The 21739-nt window shown below is 42.4% G+C and overlaps 1 protein-coding gene across 1 annotated transcript in view; it reads left to right on the forward strand.

The window, feature by feature from the left end:
- The window catches only part of CACNA1E (calcium voltage-gated channel subunit alpha1 E), a 649518-nt gene that overhangs the window by 616975 nt on the left and 10804 nt on the right, over window positions 1-21739 (forward strand). The window contains 12 exon segments of the mRNA XM_043963674.1: window positions 1063-1190; window positions 6779-6875; window positions 9446-9551; window positions 11759-11866; window positions 13152-13252; window positions 13723-13829; window positions 16339-16447; window positions 19487-19615; window positions 20806-20817; window positions 20819-20876; window positions 20879-20925; window positions 20927-20987. Of these exon segments, the coding sequence (XP_043819609.1) occupies window positions 1063-1190; window positions 6779-6875; window positions 9446-9551; window positions 11759-11866; window positions 13152-13252; window positions 13723-13829; window positions 16339-16447; window positions 19487-19615; window positions 20806-20817; window positions 20819-20876; window positions 20879-20925; window positions 20927-20987 (1063 nt within the window).

Consider the following 21739-nt stretch of genomic DNA (forward strand, 5'->3'; position numbering starts at 1 on the left):
ATAAATCTACCCTACTTAACCTTTCCCTTAATTTATCTCCCAGACTAGTAAATGGAAGAAGCTTCTGGTTTTCTAGATAGACCTTTTATTGTATGGTAGTCACAAGGTGATGTTGATTAGAAGGATAGGAAATTAGAAATACAACACAAATCGTCTTAAGTCTAGGCTTAGTCTATATTCTGTATAAAACTCACCAAAAGCGGAAGGCCACCTTTGGGGCGAGAGACCGAGTCAAGCGCGTGCTGTTAACTGAGAGCCGGGCCAAGTCAAACTCCAGTCCCCATCTGTCTGTGCAGCGCAGCCAGGAGACCAGTGGAGCAGGAAAAAAGCCCCACTTCCATTCTCTCCTTGCCTTTTAAGCTCACACCCCGGAAGTCGAGTGCTCAGCAGGCAATCTGGTCTGCGTCGCAGGCGGACTGGTGTGCGTAGCTCATGCTGTTGGTCTCCTCCCCAAAAGGGTGGTCCTAAAAAAAAAACTGGCGTCTCTCCATTATCTAACCGACTGTTAAAACTTTTTACCACAGTACTTTATAAACGTTAAAATGCTATGGAAATTCTATTGTACCCTAAAAACCACTGGGACTTTCTGTGTGTCCTATAGTTTTGTCTTACTATATGTGTTTTCCCCCCAATTAGAATGTAAGGTCTCTGAGAGCAAAGACTGTCTTGCCTTTTTGTTTGTATTCTCAGTGTTGAACAGAGTGTTTTTGTTCTCTATTGGTCAATGAAAGCTAGATCCAGCAAGGCTCAGAGATGGAAAGAACCTGTCTAACCCAAGGTCCTCTCCTCCCCTCATGCAGCCCCAGCTGCTGCTGCTGTTCTCTCGACTACTACATTGGCAATTAATTAAATAGACATGATTGTAGAACATTTTGCAATAACCAAGTGTCACTGAAGTGTGAAATAGTAATTCTCATATGATGATAGTTATGGTACAAATAATGAAGATGCTTTGACTGCTGCAGTATCAATAGGAAATGATAGCATTACAGATCCTGTCGCCCTTTTGTCTTTCAATCTTTTCTCCTTCCTCTGATTCTCCATTTCCTTGCTGACCTTCAGATGCTTAACTTGTTTGTGGCTGTCATCATGGACAATTTTGAATACCTGACCCGGGACTCATCTATCCTTGGCCCTCATCATTTGGATGAATTTGTCCGAGTCTGGGCGGAGTATGATCGAGCTGCGTGGTACGTACACCTCCCCATCACCTCCCTGCCTTCCAGTGGGGCCCAGGTTGGAGCCCATTGGTTGGTCATAGCAGGACTACTCAGGAAAGAGGATGGAATTGGAGCTTCTCTTAAATGTGTGCCTCTCACAGGAGGAAAGAAGATATTTATTTTGGACAGTTCCCTTGAAAGCCTAGATCAGGCTAGTCTCAAAGGGTTTCTCTTTTGCCTCTTCTTTCCCTCTGTGACAGGTATTTATCATTTTTATCTTCTGGCAAATAATTATAATGGCTTACACTCTGCTCCCTCTCCCTCTCCCTCCTCTCCTCCATGAGTCATCAGCTGACCTGTTCTGAATGACCTGAGACACTAATGGGCATTTTCTAGGAGGATCAAACACCTGGCTACTGTGATCAGTGACAAGAGGGAGCTGTCTCCTGCCCCCACAACTTCCCAAAGTATTTGGCTTTGGGACAACTCATGAATTATATAGAGAATAGGCAAATTCATCTTCTAGTTTTTCCCATAAATACTAATAGATAAGAATTGAATTGAGGGATTTATCCTCATTAACCACTTTGTCCTTCCCAGGGACAAAAACTGTTTTTTGCTTTGTCTCCTGGCAGGACCCAAACAGGGATATCTTCCCTGAACCCTTTCATTGCCAATAATCCTAGGGCTTAAGCCACAGAATGGGATGCAACAGGACAGTGTTTCTGTCCTTAGTGTTAGGGATGATAGGTGTTCTCATGGGCTTTTAAGCCTACAATTGTTTGCACTTGATGTTATTGACCCCTTTGAGCCCTGTTCTTTGATACTAGTAGTGCTGCAAAACATTGCCACATATCATAGGGAAGGGCCACGTTGCTTCCACCTAGGCCTCTCCTTTGGAGTTTATTTCAACTCAGCAGAATTCTTTTTCCTTCAAGTCTAATCATTAATGATCTGGGCTACAGAATGCTCTAATGTCATGCTATCACAATGGAGAAATCTTCCTTTCTGTGTGGGGCTGCTCTATGATGAGTGACCTTCTCGGGGGGCTATAGTCATTCGTTAAATCTGGAGTATAGCTGGAATAGTCCCTTAGATTGTCTTTCCCTAGTGGTTGTGTGGTGAACCCACTATGTAAAGCAAGGAAGGTGGAAGAAGGGAGAGGAGCCCAATGGGTGAAAAGGAGGAGATGTCGCCTGTCATTCTAGAGAGAAGAGACTGTAGGATCTCAGTGCCACCAGTTACTCTTTCCCCATCTTTCACAAGAGCCTTCTACATATCAACTTTGTCTCAGGTGCCTTCCTGGCTTGGAGATCTCATCCTCTAATGGTTTTATAAAAAATTATCTTTGGATTCATGTGGTTTGGATATTCTTGTCTACTCACTCCAACTGTGAAGAAGAGAAGAAAGCATGGAAACAAGTCCAGATGAATCAGGAGGAAGGAAGCCTCTCCATGTTTTTTCCTAAAATCCAGGCTATGACTCCAAATATACCTGTTATCATCATAACGTCTTCCCTCTGAAGAGATGGTAGAGGGGTGATCCAATTGGAATTGGCTAGAATGAAGACAATTTCCAGTTCTTCTTGGAGACATAAGCCCAAAGGAACCACAGTTACTCCCAAACTTCATGGACAGACAACCGACCAAGGAGGTGACCTCTAAAGCAGCTGCCTAAAAGGACAGGAGGAATCTATCTTAAAAAGAAGGAAACATTGAAAGGAAGAACCATTGGTAAAGGTTCTCTTCTCAGCATGAGATGAAGGAAATGGACAAGAGAGCCCCAGAGAGTATGGAGAACCTGAGACAATAACAATAGTTGACCCATAGAGAACTTTATGGTTTATAAAGCTCTCTACATTCTCATTTAATCTTCACAATCTATCTTTGAGATAGGGAAGTAGTAGAAAGGAGACAGAGTGATATTGTGGCAGGAGCACTTGGTGTGGAGTAAGAAGACCTGGGTTCACTTAACTGTGTGACCATTAAGCAAATCACTTCAGCCTCAGGTTCCGCATCTGTAAAATGGGGATAATAATACTTAACACAACCTACCTCTTGGATTCAATTTGTGAAAAGGTTCTGTAAACTTTAAAGCACCATGTAAAGGTGATATGACTATTACATCCATTTTGCAGATAAAGAAAGCAAGCCACAGGGAGATGAAGGGATTCGGCCCAAATCACCCAATTTGTAAAAGGAAGAGCTAGGTTTATGATTCCAGATTCAGGACTTTCCCCACCATACAATAGTTGTTTTATTTAGGTTTATAATTGCTAGTGAATCTGTCTTGAGTGAAAAGTAGATGATTGGCTGTGCTGGCATGGCCTTTAACAAGATAGGTACTTTTAGCTCTTAAAGACGTACAATCGGTATATGGTTCTTTCCTTTCCACAGGGAGCTAAGAGTCTTTAAGAGGCCCAGGCAAAGGTAGTGGCCAAGGGAGATCAGGCTCCTCTTGGGACTCAGGAGTGTTCTTATTAACCATTCAAAAGGCAATGGAATTTAAGGCTATCTCAAAATGATTGCCACCAAGGTAGCTTTTGAAGCATGAAGTAAAGGAACTTCCTGGGTTTATTTGGAGAGGAAATCTGAAATAAGGAAAAAGAAACTCTTTCCCACAAAGAACAAAGACTGTCTGTCTACAAGATGCTTCATGCCAATTGTGTTCCCTGCTAATTAGCCTAATGGGAAATTTGTCTCCCATAGGCATGTAGAAAGATACCGATTTTCTGCTGCCCACACCCAGCCCTTGACAAGCATATCTGAGTAACTGAATATAAAAAGATGTCTGAGAAAACAAACAAACAAACAGAAGAGCAGCTCATTTTCATATCAGCTTGACATCTGTTCTTGGCAGCTGTCAAAGGCATTTGTTAACTAATAAGCTGGAGTTCTTAGAGATCTGACACAGAGCAGAGTGGAGTTTATGCATCTGTCCAGGTGTGGTACTTTGCAGGGCAATAGACGCCCTTGGTCAGTAGAGTGGATCCTGTTGATTTTAGATGAGTTTTGATCTACCTAAGAGATTGAGTGCCTCCAGTTTGGCAAGCAAGTGGTACTATTTGAGTTTTGATGGTGATTAGAATCATTCCTATAGGGTATGGAACTTTTGGAGTCCAAGGAGAGGAGACATTGACCCTTGGGGTACCTTCTGTAATGGGCACTGGTCACTCAACTCCTCAATAAATAAGCTATCATTTCCTCACCTCCATTCTCTGAGTGTCCTATTAACCCACCTGTGCTTCCTTTACAGCGGCAGGATCCTGTATAAGGATATGTACAAATTAGTACGGGTGATCTCGCCTCCTCTGGGCCTGGGAGAGAACTGCCCCTACAGGGTGGCGTGCAAGGTTTGCCTCCCAGTCCCCAGCCATGACCCGGTGATGGGACACAACATTTAACCCTTCCTTTTCCTCCTCCGCTCCACCACCACTGCGCCACACAAACAAACCCTCATGTTGCTTTCCTTTGAGTTTAAAGAGGTCCAAACCCTCCCAGAACCAGCAGCTGTTGCATTTGAAAGAGGGGCATAGGGAAACAATTTGGGGAGAATAGTAAAAGGTAAATACTGAAAACATTTTAAGCTACTTTTCTCCTTTTCTCTCTCTCTTTCCCTCTCCCTCTCTCCCTCCCCCTCCCCCTCTCTCTCCTCTTCCCCCCCCTCTGTCTCTGTCTCTGTCTCTCTCTCTCTCTGCCTCTGCCTCTCCCTTTCCCTCTCCCTCTCCCCCCTCCCCCTCCCTCTCCCTCTCTCCCTCTCTCTCTCTCCCTGTCTCCCTTTACCTTTCTCTTCCACACAAACACTGCTCCATGTAGTATAGATATGGCCAGAAGTACTCTCCCCTCATCTATAGATTATAGAATTCACTACATCCCAGCACGGGTTATCTGAATTTCCTAAACTGGGCACAGATAAATCCTGTATGTTCATTAGACTGGCATCCTACCAAAAATTAAAGCATATACCAGATTATTTTTTCACTCTCCCTAGCAGCAGGCCCTGAATAACTGAGCAAATACCCCTTTAGGCCTGAATAGACCACCAAAGGAGAAGTGGGTGAAAGTCTTCTTACTTCAGGTGCTGGGGTCTTTCTACTAGACTAGAGCTGCCTTCCTGGGATGGCTAGGTTTCTAAAATAAACCTTTATGACCCTCAGTAAGGGACAATGAAAGCAGGTGATAGGGAAAGGACACAAACCCCAGAGTACAGCAAAGCAGAAATGGTGGTGACCATGGTTTTTGGAATGTCCTTCTAATGGCTCAATTTATCTGAGAAGTTCACAGTGGATGGTGTTGTTCTGGCAAAAGGTTCTACTGAATGGTTCTTTAAGAGGTTCCTTGCCTGAGGATCCTGACACAGTATGTTGTGAAATGGCTGTGGGATCTGGGGATGTGGGGCTGAGCAGTCTGTCAGGTCTGCCAAGCCACTGTCTGGGAGTCCAAATGAGAGCATTGCTGGGGTATGAGGCCTTCTCCTTGCAGTCCTGCTTTACACTGACCAGTTCCCAATAACCCAACTACTTCAGCCTACCTGGGACAGAAAGGTCTTCAGAATGCTGCCGAAAGGCGGGTATGGGGCTCACTGAGGTCTAGCCCACCATTTTAGAGGCAGCCAGAAGAAGGACGCAGGAGGAAGGAGCCAGAGAGGACACCGACTTGGGTGATGGGGAGGAGATGTCATGGGATGGGGACGCAGTGATTCCCACACTCAGAAGGCCAAACAGCTGCCTCTACTGAGACTCTTTAAACTCCAACCTGGTGGGACCCGCGATCGCATGTGGGGGAGAGATGGGGGGCGGGAAGCATGGCATGTGAGGCGCTCTTCCTCCCCCTGGTTTTGTTTCTTCCATCTCCAGCATGCCATTGCACTGGTGCATGCTGGGGAAAAGCACTCCATACACAGAGCCAGGTGGAAGCAACTGGGCCAACTCCTTTGACAAGCAAACACAGCCCACCACCTTCTATGCAAGATGCTCTCTTCTGTTGCATAGACACTAGAGAGGGGGGGATACACGATGTTCTGGCTATGGGATAAAGGGACTAAGGCATATCTGGTGTCCAAACTAGTGGAAACCATGGAGGGCCCTGATCTTAATGGGGCCAGTGATTCCCAGAGGAATCCTGGCTTCTACATTCTTCATCACCCATGGCTTGAGCACCGTCTATCCGGTTTATACCACTCCCACACAGCCCTGGGAAGTGAAAAAACAAACAAACAAACAAACCTATGTTCCCTTTGAGAGAGCTGATCGGGATGACATGGAGTGATGCTGAAACAAGAGGAGAAGCCAATTCCCGATAAGATGGGGGGAAGGGAGACAGAAGGCTCACACTGATGTTCCCGGGTCTGTGTGGGGCGTGATATAAATCCATACCAGGATGGACTCATGTGTATGATTTGCCTTGATTAACAGGTTTCCTGTTCTTTTCCTGTTTGTCCATTTTTTTTTTATTTTTTCTTTTTCTTCTCTCGTTTCCTGTATTATTATTTTGTTTGTTTGTTGCTCTCTGGGAATGCCTCTCTTCCTCTCCTCTCTCTGCATCCTTCTCCCCACTTCCTTTTCTTTCCCTCAACCCCTTCCGATCCCCCATCTCATTTTCCCACCCCTCCATGAGCAGTGGCCGCATCCATTACACTGAGATGTATGAAATGCTGACTCTCATGTCACCACCGCTAGGCCTCGGCAAGAGATGTCCCTCCAAAGTGGCGTATAAGGTAGATCAACCCTTCCTTCCTTCTGGGCTAGAGATGAGCAGGAAATGGGGCCCAATGGTGGGGAGGCCTGAAAATGGGGAGGACCTTGGGATGGGGAGGTGGAGGTGAAAGTACTAAAGGAAAGGGAGATGAGAAGACTGAAGACATAGAAAGGCTCATGAAGGAATGATTTCTCCAATCACTACAGGAAGGGTATGGACCTATCATTCATAGTTCTTCATCTCTATGTGCGTACATGTGTTTCAGATTTCCTTTTAGTGGGTTACTAGGAAAGCAATACTGAGGATGTGGCATATTCTCACTTTAAGAAAGCAGGGCACTAAAGACCTGATGGGCAGTAAAAAAAGAGAAGATGAAAACCTAGAGCAGGATATCCCTTAGAACTGAAAACAAGAGAGGAATCTTAAATTAACATAAGCAACCAGTGAACTCCTTGAAGCCAGTCAGGGAGCTATTTCTCTCCCCTTGGCTGACCAGTGAGAAGGAACTATTTCTTCCTCCTTCACATAAAGAAAGTACCTTAGGCTTCATTATAGCATCAAGAATTCAAGTTGTCAAATTTCTTGGGAATGTTTAAAGGAAAGAATGATGAGGAAAGGCTGTAGACTTCAGGAGTTCAAAGGGCTAGCTTGTAAGGTGAAGGGTCACTATCCTCTTAAAATATCATCCCAGACAGATGAGATCATGTCTAAAAGAGTCGTGTGTAATTCCTTATGGGTTGCTGAGAAGAATAATGGACATTGGAGTCGACTTAACATCAGGATGCCATTGATCCTTGAGACTGAGCTTTTACCACCACATGATGTTAACTTCCTTTTAGAAAGTAAGATGTTTGCAGCAGTGTGTGTGCTTTTCTCAAAGCATCAGAGGAATCAAGGAAACTAGAGATGAAAGAAATGACATGGCTGGCCTCTAGTCACACAATGCAGTAGAAAGTGCTAAATTTGGAGTCAGAGAACCTGACTTTAAAAAACAGTCCTTCTACCTCCTTGTGTGACAAATCATCTCATCTCTTTGGGGCTCTGTTTCCTCATATTTAAATAAGAGCATTGGGTTAGATAATGGCCTTTCTAACTCTAGATTCAATGATACTGCCTTTGAGCATGAACCAGGCCTTGAACTCAGATGTTCTGACTTCAGACTGATTGTTCTTTCTACTATACTACTTAATACATCGCATTAAACTGGCCACATGATACTGAAACCTTTCTATTAATTTGGGAATGCACAAAAGTGATGCCTTCCCTCCTATGAATTCTCAATGTGTGCTAGAATCATAAAAAGAGACTAGGAGTTTTCAAGTCAAAGCTAGAAATAGTATCCATGTTGCAAGACACTGTGGCCAATGGAATTATTCTAGGTTGGATGTTCTACTGAGCTGTTGCAATCATGCACCTTACCACCCTGCCTTGACAACACTTCTGCCATTGGCCCCACTCCTTGTATTAATAGCTCTAGGAGTAAACAAATCAGGATTGAGAATGCAGATTTCACTTTTTAAGTGAAATCTTAAAGATATCTAAAACTACTAAACAGACTTAAAGCTTAAGCTACTTAAGCATACTTAAGCTACTTAAACATATTTTATCATGTGGTAGCCTCTTCATTCAAAATAACAATGCCCCAGAGTTTCAGGTGTGGGGTGCTCAGCATGATGCTCTGAGTTTTGGGGGTGAGAAGTGAAGGAGAAGAGGGTATAGGGACTGGTGAGAAAGCTAGAAGATTATGAAAAACAAGATACTCTCTGGAAAGTGGATTTGGCCATGTCAGTTTGATCCCTTCCTTTGGACAAAGGGAACAAGGCCTTCCCACTCCTGCTCCTGCCTTTGTTGCCCTTCTCCTTCTTTCTTTCTCTGTCTCTTTCCCTGCCTCTAGTTCTTCTTCCATCCTTACTACCCTTTTCCCTAGATCCTGTTTGCACTTTTTCTTCCATCTTCCCCTCCCTACTCTTCCATTTGACTCTACCCCATCCTTTGAATAAGTTGGACTTCTGCATGTATGATCATGTGCTGGCAAATTTCATCTCAAAGACTCAAAAAGGAGGCGCCAGGATTTGTTATTCCAGATAGATGAGCAGAACAAAGTCTCCCTCCCACCCTTTCCTGCTCCCCACAGAGATCAGGGGTATTTGAAGGGGCAAGTGGGAAGCTGGGCTGCCTTAAAACAGGAAATGGAGCCGACTCAGAGAACTGGTTCCTCTCTCCCCTCCCTCCCATCTCAACTTCTCCCAGCCACTCCCATCAGAAATGAATTCCCATCCCTAACAGATATTCTTGGGACTTTGAGGGATTCTTACAGAAAGACTAGGGAACCCCCTTGCCAGGGAACTTCCCTTGGGATGTGGCTTCATTCCCTGCTGAAGAGTGAGGAGGGGGAGAAAGTCCTCAGGACATGAGCAGGTAAGGGAAGGGAAGGGAAGAGAGAGGCTTGGTGGGTGTGGGGTGGGCAATCCTTGCCCTTCTTTTTCGTCTATGCCATTTGACCTTCTCTGTACTCTTCCTCTCACTTCACCAATGGATCTTTTGCTATTTTTTTTCGCCTGCTGTCTTTTTCCTCTCTCTTTCACACAGAGATTGGTTCTGATGAACATGCCAGTAGCTGAGGACATGACAGTCCATTTCACTTCCACACTAATGGCCCTAATTCGGACAGCTCTGGACATCAAGATTGCAAAAGGTAAAGAAGGGAAACAAAGTGAAGAATTTCAGTATTATTTATGCAGAATAGCATTCAACCTCAATGGGAGATAAGGGTATTCTCTACCAGGATGATATCATCATAACAACAGTTACTACTAGGCTGGGAATCATCTGATGGGGGCTCTTCTGCTAACTAGCTGTGTCAGCTCAGGCAAGTCTTTTCACTTTTAATGAACCTCTGTTTCCTCATCCATGAACTGGTGGTATTGGACTAAATGGACTATGATCCCTTCAACTTCGAACATTCTGGGGTTCTAATAACACTGACATTTTATTTAGTGCTTTTGATTCAAAGGTTTCAGAAAGCTTTGGAAATGCTAACTGGTGGAAAGTATGGTTATTTCCATTTTACAGATGGAAAGACTGAAACAGACACATTTAAAATTATTCATCCCAGGGAAGATTATTGAATCAATTGTGGAGCTGAGACCAAGGCATGTTCGCCCAACTTCTAATCCTTTGCTTAATCTGTTAGATCTTATCATTCAGTATGTTGGAAGATTTACTCGATAGGGATGTGTAGAATGAATTGGAAGGAAGGAACACTTGGAGGCAGGCAAACTAGTGAAGAGGCTATTCTGAAAAATGGGAATGAGTTCCTGACCTAAGGTGGGCGTCACCAATGAGGATGGAGATTAGGAACAATCTCAGTTAAGAGTATAAACAAGGGGCTGACAGACTAGAGTAGAAAGAATGTTGGTGAAGGTGAATGATAAGAAACTAAAATGAGAATCTGACTTTGCTATTTTCTGCCTGAGTAGCCTTGGGAGCATTTTTCTCTAAAATAAGAAGGTTGGGCAAGATCATCTCCAATATCTCTTCCTATTCTAGATCCCTTGTCATACCTCATTTGTTTTTCTTTGGCCACTAAAACCTGCTAGAGTTCTGAGATGAACCTATATAATTTTTGAGGAACAACTGTTTAAGATGTGATTTAAATGAGTTTCCCTTAGGTTAAGAGCTAAGTGAAGGATCAGGGTGGCACTAAACACCTGCCCCCTATGTTCAATTACTGGAGATTGAGAAAGGTGCTAGTTTTTTATTGTGGCTTGACCCCTCAGCCTTCCTTGTTTTGCCAAATGTGAATCCATTTTTTTAAAAGGACACAAATAATATGGGATGACAACAATGTATGAGTAAAGTGGAAGGGCATGCATACCTACAATGATATATAAAGGTTTATAGGTAAAAAGGGGAGGACTTGATAATATTTTTCAGGTTCTATCCTTTAGCCTCTTTTGCTTAATTTTTCTTCTCCAATAGACTGAGCAGTTAAGGAGGGAATATATGATCCAGATCTATAGGGCCTCTGCATTATGGAATAGGATATCCCTGAGTCATTGGAAATGAAATTTTTAAAATGCCATATTGGTAGAAAGACCTGGTGCCACTCAATGTCAAGAATTATTTTAATGGTATAAAGTGTCATGTTGATTCAGCTCCTACCCTCATCTACCCATCTTGAGGCCCTTATTACTCCTTAGGCTTACTGGGATTTATTCTATTTTATAAGGACAATTCAGTGGATCTATGAGGATTCCCTCCAACCCATCCATGCATTCACATCCATGCAACTCTTGTCTCTGCCCTCCCATATGTCCTCCATAGGGAGTCCACCCAACCTGCTGGGAACTGTGATGTTTAAAATCTAAATTGTGGTTGCCTTAAATCAGAAGCTTCAGCACCAGTCTAGCTTAGAATTCCAGCCTGGTTGGGTTCTTCCTGAAGTCCTCCTCCACGAGCCTGCTTTAATCAGGAACACTCTAGCAAGCTGTTTGTGGAAGCTTTTTATAGATCTGGAACAGAGGCGGTCCTTACATACTGCTTCAAACTGATTGGTTGGCGTCATCCAAATCCATTGGGTTTGAAGGTGTTCTCAAGTTGAGTTCACAGTCTAGTTTCTGAGAACAATACCTTCTTAAGGGATAGCCAGGTGTGATTACAATCCAATTAACTTGAAGTAGGCTTAATCAGCAGTCAATCACTCTCACTTGATTCAATCAGTATAGATTAATCTCCAGGTGGGTCTTTGAGTATCTGCTAAATCCCATTATTTCATCACAGGACCTTACTCTGAATCCCTTGTGATTGCATCACACCAATGAAGCACACAGCTTAGCTATCAGTTAGCCCTCATTCTCGCTTCATATTTTGATTATTTATAGCTCATTTATTTTATTGCAGGTGGTGCAGACAGACAGCAGCTAGATTCAGAGCTGCAAAAGGAGACCCTGGCTATCTGGCCTCATCTTTCCCAAAAGATGCTGGATCTGCTTGTACCCATGCCAAAAGGTGTGGGATCTGCTTCTGGGGTACCCTTTTCATTGTGTTTCCATCATTCAATCAAAACACTCTCAGAGAAGAAAAAAATCCTATTACTTTATTTGGGGATGACAAAGATATTGAAAAGATGATCTTTTCAGTTAATAGGCAATAAAGATTTCCCATTCTCTTAGTCCAGTAAGTTGATGTCATCTTTCTTAAGGGAGGGCACTATGGATAGAAATGAAATTATAGAAGGAAATTCCCTAACTATACGGGGTTGTTTTTTTTAATCATTTAACACATATGAAGATGTATCAGTGTAAATATTGGATACATTCATAATAAGAAAACACTTTGAGGGGGCAGCTAGGTGGTGCAGTAGATAAAGCACTGGCCCTGGCCCTGGATTCAGGAGGGTCTGAGTTCAAATCCAGCCTCAGACACTTGACACTTACTAGTTGTGTGACCTTGGGCAAGTCACTTAACCCTTATTGCCCTGCAAAAACAAAAACAAAACCAACAACAAACAAACAAAAAAACCAAAACACTTTGAAAAAAAGATACATAGACATACACTGAAAAGTAACATCAATTATAGACTATGCCCCCTATTTATACGAAGTAGATTTGGGCAGAAAGTAAAGCCTATATTAGAAATCAATATGGCATTATTCCAACAATCTCTTATATAATTGACAAAAAGATCTTGCTATTTTGATGTGGAAATTAATTAATAGCATTCATTAAGTCCTTCAGTTCTTGTATTCTAGGAACTTACATGATAATAGGGAAGACAACACATCATCTGGGGGAGTGGTAGCTTGGGAAAAGTGTTTTGTTCTGTGGAGTCAGAGAGATGGATATCAGTTCCGTGGTTAGTTGAACAGTCCTTTCTAGAAGCAAAGACAGCATTGACTTGATTACTATTCCCAGAGTAAGAAGTGCTTAAGAGAATGGCCAGGATGAAGCCTGCTTGGGGTTGAAGACTGGCTAGAACTGGCTAGCTAGAGTGGGATCTCACCAAATAAGACAACATGGCCCTAGGGCAAGACTTCCAAAGCTGAGTGGCTTCATCTCTCCAGGGTTTGGTTACTGGAGGTGGGACTCCAGTTGAAAATATATCAAAGAAAGTAAATAGAAACATTATCATTAGCATTGTTGTAAACATACTAGGTGTCATAATCCTATTTATGGGTTAGAACTCTGCAGAAATACAGTATTGTGCAGGGGTTTATGAAGCTTGTGTAATTTCCTACCAATGTCTCTGATGTCTTCTCACTGTTAACATCCAAGTTGCCCTTTCTGCTTCCAGCCTCAGACTTGACAGTTGGGAAAATATATGCAGCCATGATGATCATGGACTATTATAAGCAGAGCAAAGTGAAGAAGCAGAGACAGCAGCTGGAAGAACAGGTGAGTCAAATGTAGGCATCTGGGCACAGGGTATGGGCAAGCGCAGAAGGGCTAAAAGGAGTCACTTTGACTTTTTCCATGGGGATATAAAGTAAATCCAAAGCGAAAATTGTCTGTTGTAAGAGCTGGCCACAAGAAGCATTAAATCACGGGAACATGAGGACATAATCCCCTGGAAATGAGTAGAATCTGAAGGCTCAGAGGCAAAGTCAAAAGATACATGGAGGAATGTCCAAAAGTCAGGTGCTGTGGAACTGGTAATGATGAATCCCACTTCCATGGACATAATAGTTACTTAATTAGGTTAGTAAGTGAGTGATTGAGTTGGTGAGAAAAAGATCAAAGGGATGAGGAAGCTAACTCTTTTCTTTTATTCTATTCTAGGACATTTCCCCAAAACCCTAGACAGTGGAAAGAGCATTTAAGTACTTTCTTTCTTATTCCTTTCCCTTTTTTTTTTTGTTGCACAGAAAAATGCTCCCATGTTCCAGCGAATGGAACCCTCCTCTTTGCCTCAGGAGATCATTTCTAATGCCAAAGCCCTGCCTTATCTCCAGCAGGACACCCTTTCAGGCCTGTAAGTAAAGTATCTCGCCTATGTTTTATTTTTCCCTCACATATTCTGTTGTGAAGTTCCCTGAATCTATTGTACTAAAGATGCCAAAGAAGTCATATTGAATCAGAGAAGAATTAATTCTTTTTTCTGTAGACTGAGAAAGCAAACTCAAGACCTCAAAATGGTTATCAGTGTGATAGGGAAAATTACCAAGAAGTCTCAATACTACTGCCAATTTCCCTGGGAGTGGAAAGAATTGGCACCCTGATTTATTAATTGAACCGTATCATTCTGTAATTTTTTTTAGCTTGAGATTCTATACTTTGTGGGGAAGCTAGGTGGCGAAGTGGATAAGGCACGAGTCCTGGATTCAGGAGGACCTGAGTTCAAACCCAGCCTCAGACACTTGACACTTACTAGCTGTGTGACCCTTGGCAGGTCTCTTAACCCTCACTGCCCCACAAAACAAAACAAAAGAAGTACCAGGTTATGCCACCTAACTGCAGAAGCAGTCTTGTGATTAGAGCAATGTGGGTATCGCCTCTCCACAAGAGCACATACAGTACAACCGCATTTACCAAGGCAATACCCATGTGGACTTCTGGTTATCCCATCACCTTTTTCTATGACAGTTAATGTAACCCAGCAGGATCTCTTCAGTCTGTTTCCCATTGATTTACCTGCTCTACATGCATGAAAGTGAAAGGTGAAAATTTTCTATATTAGCTTAACCATATCTAGATCCTGTACCCTATGGAAAAGTATTTTTAAAATATGTCATATTGTATAAAAATAGGTTCCTATGTGTTTAACAGCAAGGGAAAATATTTCTCTGGACCACCTAGATTTTGGTTCATTCTAGGTCCCAATTATTCAGAGAAGTGAGGTTGCATCACAGCACTAAATGACCAAGGGCCCTTCTATGAAATGGGAATTTTTCAATGATATAGCATTTCCCCAGAGAGCAGAAGTAGCCTCTGTGCTTTCTTTTTCTACTTGCTTCTGACCCAGGGTCTTCCTAGGAAATGTTGGAAAAAAGATGAGTGACTTTTCATCAGATTACTTACTAAGCAGCTAGCTATCAGTTTCCTCATCTGTAAAATGAGGAAGTCAGGCTAGTTGGCCTCTGAGGCCCCTTCTAGCTCTGGGTCTCTAAATCTTAGGATGATCTTTGACTTTAACAATAAGGATTTTCCCCCCAGGATCTGTGATCAGTTGAGTGTAACCTACCTTGGAAGCAAAGATATAAATTGCATCATTAGTTCTCATATGGTCCTTTTTCTTCCTTTGATTCCAGTAATAGACCATATGACCTATGTGGGTTTTTAAAAATGGTGTTTGGTGGATCATGGTCGTGAGCTAACATTTTCTTCAGGCACATAATCACAAGTACCAAAACAAGCAGATAAAGCTCTCTGGTGCATAGGGAGATGGTTGGGTGTTGTGATGCCCCATGTCCTCCTGTTACTCCTGTGGGACAGATATTCCCATTTCCACCTCTTTACATGATTTAGAAATTAGCTTTAGTTTCCTGAACAGGTTGAAATGGTGGCTACAATTGTAAGTGGTAGCGGTGGCTGCCAATGGGAGACAGATGCGTGTGGAAACTTGCCTGTATCTGGTCCTCTTTGGTAACTAGCTCAGAATTGTTAGTCCCCTCTGATCAAGAGTGACTTGAGACTTCAAGCAATGGGCTTAATAACAATCACAATATTGTAGGACTATAGGGACTTCTTGCATTTGATTCAGAAACCACCAAAATGATTCATTAACTCACTCAGTTTCCATGCCTTGTTCCCATTCCTTACTCTTTTTTTTTTTTTGTGGGGCAATGAGGGTTGTGATTTGCCCAGGGTCGCACAGCTAGTAAGTGTCATGTGTCTGAGGTCGAATTTGAACTCAGGTCTTCCTGAATCCAGGGCTAGTGCTTTATCCACTGCGCCAACTAGCTGCCCCCCATTCCTTACTCTTCCTAAAAAAATCTGTTAAGTACCTCATCTCAATAAGCCCAAGTCTGAGATTCCTGTTGCTTATTCTATGAGCAAAACAAAAAAGATCTAAATGTTATGTCATGTCATCAAGAATGCTGACATAATAGAAGTAATATCACCCTTCCTGAAACTGAAAAATAATAATAATAAAGACCGTGACTGATTAATATTTAAACAAACTGCTCAGTGTTTAAGCAGTGAAGTTCTTCTGCTGAGTGTGAATACTGAATAGAAATTGGTTTGCAATCTAACACTGGCCTCCCATATGGCTGGGTGTTATAAATGATGTCATTTGTCACAGATATATTAGCTGCCAGCAGAAGACTTCTTGGTGCCAAATGTAAGTTGAAAAAAGGATTTTTCTCCTTTGCAGTGTGTTTCCCATCATCCCTCCTTTAATCCTACAAAACACCAAGATGCCCACCATTCCCAAGGGCAACTTTTGCTTTGAAAGAGGTCATAACAAGGCCAGGTACTGTTAGCAGCTTCACCACAGAGATTTGTGTCATTCTCCCTCTGAATCTGGCTTTTTTTTTTAGAAGCAGTCGGAGTGGGTACCCATCTATGAGTCCACTGTCCCCCCAGGAAATATTCCAGTTGGCTTGCATGGACCCAAACCATGGGGAGTTCCAGGAGCAGCAATCTCTGGTGAATGAATGAGTTATATATCCTACCTTAAAAATACTCATGGTTTCCTGGTCCCTACTCTCACTTTAAGATTTTTGTTTTCAGGACTATGATCTGTTGGAAGTACCAGTTGGGGTATCCAGCTGAGATTTCCCCATTACCCTTATGACCACCCCCATCTTATCCCAGCTGGATTTTTGGCCTATTCTCTGACCAAATGCTCATCTCACCAGGCCTTAAAAGCCTGGAACCCCTTTCCCTGCCATGAAATGGCACATTACTTCACTTCAAGCTGTCTTGATTTGTGCCACTGGACATTAGGAATGAAAATAAAATTAAGAAAAAGAAAACCTCTTGTGTTATGGAGGTCTTGAGGTGAGGTTCTGTGAAACAAGTAACGTCAAGATACAGCTAAATGATAGCCAGGTGCTGCTTGAAAGAAACTTAAGAATATCTTATGCCAGCCCCCTATAAGCAAAGAATTTCTCTGCTCCTGATCAGTAATGTATAATATGCAAACAGCGACTCTTTCTACACTATAAAGTACATTGAGAATCTCTTCTGGAGGGATTGAAGCCCCTTGACCATTTGGGTCAAATGTAAATGACACTAATAATTCCTTGAGGAATTTGAACCCAAATGAGGTTTTGTAAACAGGAATATTATTTCCAAGGAATAGCAATGAGATAGACTAGAACTATTCAGCTTTAAAGGAATAAGATCAGAGCTAACGAGGGTGAGGCTTCTTACTCACTGTATTATCAGCTTCAGTGAGCAGGCATCCTCAGCCCAGAGAATCAAAAGATCCTGTCAAGGATAAACAGCAGGGTAGCTTGGTCTATAACTATAAGAACTACTCTCTTTGCAAGTTTTGATATAAATAGTCTTCCCAGGTGAATTCCAACTCATCCTCAACTTATGATAATTATGACTGGACTGTTTCCATCCTTCCCTTCCTCCATACCCCACCTCAGTCTCCAGCCTGCCTCCTGAGTTTAGCCAAGCAATGGCCTAGAGGGATGACATATAGTGCTTGTAACTGTAATGTGGGGGTGTTTGTGCCTGATTTCAGGCATGTGTGCAGAACATATGCTTAATAGAATTGTACACCTTAGAGATGGAAGAGATCTGATCTCGTCCCTAAAGACTGATGAAGTGACTCTTTTCCTGTGACAGCCAAGAGAGGTCATGAAATATTCATGGTTGTGTGGGGGAGAACATTGTAGCTATGTCAGTCATTCTTAGTGACTGACCATCTCTCCCAGAGATACCCAGACATCTCCCAAGGCTACTAAAGATGGTCAGGGGGAAAAATTAGCCCCCAGGGCTTCTCTATACCTTTGTCCCTTAAGAGTTTCAAACCAAGACCTAGGGAATATTTTTGGTACTTAATTAAATTCTACAGCTCTCACATTTACCTGCCCCTGTTGGTAATGTATCTGTTAAAGATAATTCAGCAGTGTATCCTTTCATTCACAGGGTGACTTCCTTTATTCCACAACCTCATTTCAGCTGGCTGGTTCACCTAGGCTCAACCGTGGCACCAGGAGCCTTTGGATCTGTGTCCATTTCGTTGTTAGTGCTGCTGTCTGTGATTCAGATTTAGATGTCAGGCTGTGCTACACAAACGCCAATGTGCAATCTGCCCATCACTGCCCATCACCCCACAGCCTATACCCTCTCCAACTTATGTCTACCTTCTGAGGCATGGCCCCAATATCCATGTGTGTGTATGTATGTATAACATGTGTGCATATACATGTGTCCCTGCACCACTTTTGCTCCTATAGAGCTCCCGTCTAGAGTAACTTGTATATTTGGAGTCAGATGTATGTACTGTTTAAGAGTGTCTAACAACCTCTCTCTAAATTCCCATTATGAACACACATCGCACCTCCACTAAAAGTAACCTTCACTAATAATTGAGTCCCCGAATCCAAATGGTCACAGAGACTGCCTCAAATAAAACAAAGGATGTCAAGAATTCTCTGAAGCTATCCTCTTCCTTGAGATTTCAATTCTACAAAGGAAAGGTCCCATCCAAACTGGCACACCTTGTACACATCCATCACTGTTTATAGGATATCACTTTCTAATGAAAAAATATGCCTTTTCTAGGAATGAATTCCTAACAATATACATTGTCCTCTGGTATCCTTTTCTCTGTTGATACAAGCATACATCCTCAAGGTAATCCTGTGACACTCTCTGATAGTGACATGTGGAAGCTATCGAATTTGTCCCTTTATTTTTGTCAGTTTGAAGCAGTATAATCAGATAATGTATTTCTTTGACTGAATTTAAGGCATCCAGTCGAACTTTTTAACAATAAAATGATTCTTCAGATTTAAGTTTTAAAAAGCCAACCATCACAACCAGATTATTAACTTTTTTGGGGTTTTTTTGTTTGTTTGTTTGTTTTAGCGAGGCAATTGGGGTTAAGTGACTTGCCCAGGGTCACACAGCTAGTAAGTGTTAAGTGTCTGAGGCTGGATTTGAACTCAGGTACTCCTGACTCCAGGGCCGGTGCTCTAGCTGCCCCCAGATTATTAACTTTTTATATGTTTTGCAAGTATTATTTAAAAGTGCTTATCAAGAAATAAATTATTTTGCAAAATGACAGGTACAATTACATGGAAAGAACGTTGACATTTGACTTGCTGAGATGATCCTGACCTAATTATCTTTCACCTAATGGTCAACCTTCTATTGATAAGCATCTACATCACCATTTTGGTAGAACATGCCCAGATATTGTGCATACTCTACTGAGTCTTTGAGGAGCCATGACTACCTCTTCACCCTAACAAGGTTTTTGAGTAGGACTTTAATGGAGGATGAATACAGAAATAGTTTATTCCACTAAACCACTTCGCACATGCATGTGCGCACATACACACATATAAACACTCTAACGTACATACACACACACGCACACACTGAAATTCTTAAATGTATTGATTCCTTCCTGATATAGTAGATGCAGGATCATCAGCTGAAAGGGGAGACGCATAGGATTAAACCCAAGTCCCACAAGCTTGGCTGTGTGTTTATTTCCAGGAGCCAGAGGTTAGTGAGTTAAAAATCGTGCAGCCCTGTAAGCATGGCAGCTACCTCCCTTCGGACACCCAGGAGCATGCGGTATCTGGGAAGGCATCATCTATGCCACGCCTGACTATGGATCCCCAGGTAAAATGTAACCACCACTCACCCTATGCAATAGCGAGACAGGCTGTGATGAGTTGGTAGGCTTTGAAATGACATCTGACATTTTTTCAGGTGAGATATTACCTTCCCATCAGCAATATACTTCCAAGAGCTTTCCCTTAGTTGATCTTGTTTATCAAGCACTGTGTTTCCAGCGACTATCTAATCAAATCACACTGAGAAAGACCAATCATCTACTTGATGGACCATTGACCAACACCGTTTAAAACATGTTAAAGATTTTCAAAATCAGCCAAAGACACACGGGAACTGCATTTCAGGAGTTTTCCTGCCTCTTTTTCTAATCTTTTTTTTTCCCTTTCTTGTCTTCAGTCTATACACACACAGGCACACATACACACAGAACTCTGCACTGAGACCATCTCTCCTTAAATGGTGCAGCCACATCTCATCTCTTTTGTCTGTCTACCAGCTCTTTTCTTGTGTCTGTCTGTCTTACATCAAGTTCTGACAAACAGAGATGAGAAGTGTTTTCTGTTGTTGTTTGGGTTTTTGGGGTTTTTTTTTCTGCTTTGGAGGGATGAATTTGTTTTTACATCTGTCACAAGACAGAGAACCATGATTTTAAGGGAGGAGGTGGGGAAGAACAGAAAAGCTGATTTTACCAGGCCAAGAGAGGGATAGAGGCCTTATTCCCTTTCTATGATGGGCTCACTGTGAAAACTCAGCTGGACCAAAGGTGGTTTCCTCAGAAGGGGAAAATGGATGTTTTAAAACCATGCTACCCCATGACCCGATTTTTAAAAACTTTTGTCCTAATGCGTCATAAAAAAGGTTCAGTGTATTCTACAAATCCAGCCTTCACTGTTCTGGGGGATTGTTAGGTGGGAATCCTGCATAGGGCCTCCCTGTATTCCGTTTAGCTTTTCCTCAGTACACTCAGCTTCTCACTTCCTGAGCATTAAGCTAGCTCCTGGACTAGTTCCACTAGTCCTATACTATGCTAACATCCTAAATACATCATCTGGTACTTCCTGCTCATTCGGCTCAGTTCTGAGCAAAAGAGGCTGTAAGAGAATCTCTCTTTGAGACTACAAACTTTGATGTGCAAAAATCTCAGATGTTTCCTTTTTTTTCTCTCTCTTTTCTTACCCATCCTTCCCTCTAGTCATTGACTCAGTCCCTGTAATCTCTTTGCATCATGCTTTCAGGTGGTGACGGAACCCAAGCTCCATGAGGCGTTCCTTTTCCACTATCAGAGACAAGCGCACAAACTCCTCCTGGTAGAGGAGTTTTCAATGGAGCGAAGCAGTGAAAACACCTACAAGTCCCCGCAGACGCAGTTACCATTCTTCCTTGCGCCTGTCAGCTCACCGGCTGAATGCCGACTCAGGTGAAGAAAATTTTCTGGGCTCTGGTCAGTTATCTGATCAAAAGAGGTTTAGCCATTTCATCTTTTCAATAAGTCTCTTCCTTGAAGAACCAGATCTGGTTTGGGGCCCAGTGGTACTAGAACTGAATTCTTTCAGAATGTAATAATATGACCAAAGACAAAATGGCGGTGTCAGGAATGTGGGTAGTTGGGAAGAAAAAAATCTTTCCAAAACATTTCCTTCTCATCATCTCACCCCTAAAAATAAATCTGAAATTTAAAGCAATGAACATTTATTAGATGCCTACTGTGAGCAAGATACTGTGCTAATAAGTCCTGAGACACAAAAATGAAAAATGACTAGTCCTAGACTGAGGTAGAGCAAGAAGGACACTTAAGGCCGTCAAGTCTAATCTCTTCATTTTGTAGATAAAAGAATGAAAGCCCCAACAGGTTAAATGGACTCCATTCAATAAACATGTATGTATTACCTACCATGTGCCAGGAACTGTGCTAAGAGCTGATTTTGCCTAGTAGAATTTATTGTCTAAAAGATATGACAGGTTTATATAAATATCATATAAGATAGAATAGGATGGGGGGGGCATAGTTCTCTAGGGAGACTGAGGAAAAAGAGATTTAGAGAAGGCCTGTCTGGTGCATATGTGATGGGGCCTAAGGAGAAGATGGGATCTTCATTTCAGAAGGTGGAAATGAAGAGGAATAAGAAACAATCTGAATGAATGCACAAAGGTCAGAAAAGACAGATTAAG

This window comes from Dromiciops gliroides, chromosome 4 (assembly GCF_019393635.1).
Source record: "Dromiciops gliroides isolate mDroGli1 chromosome 4, mDroGli1.pri, whole genome shotgun sequence".
In the NCBI taxonomy this organism is placed as follows: domain Eukaryota; kingdom Metazoa; phylum Chordata; class Mammalia; order Microbiotheria; family Microbiotheriidae; genus Dromiciops; species Dromiciops gliroides.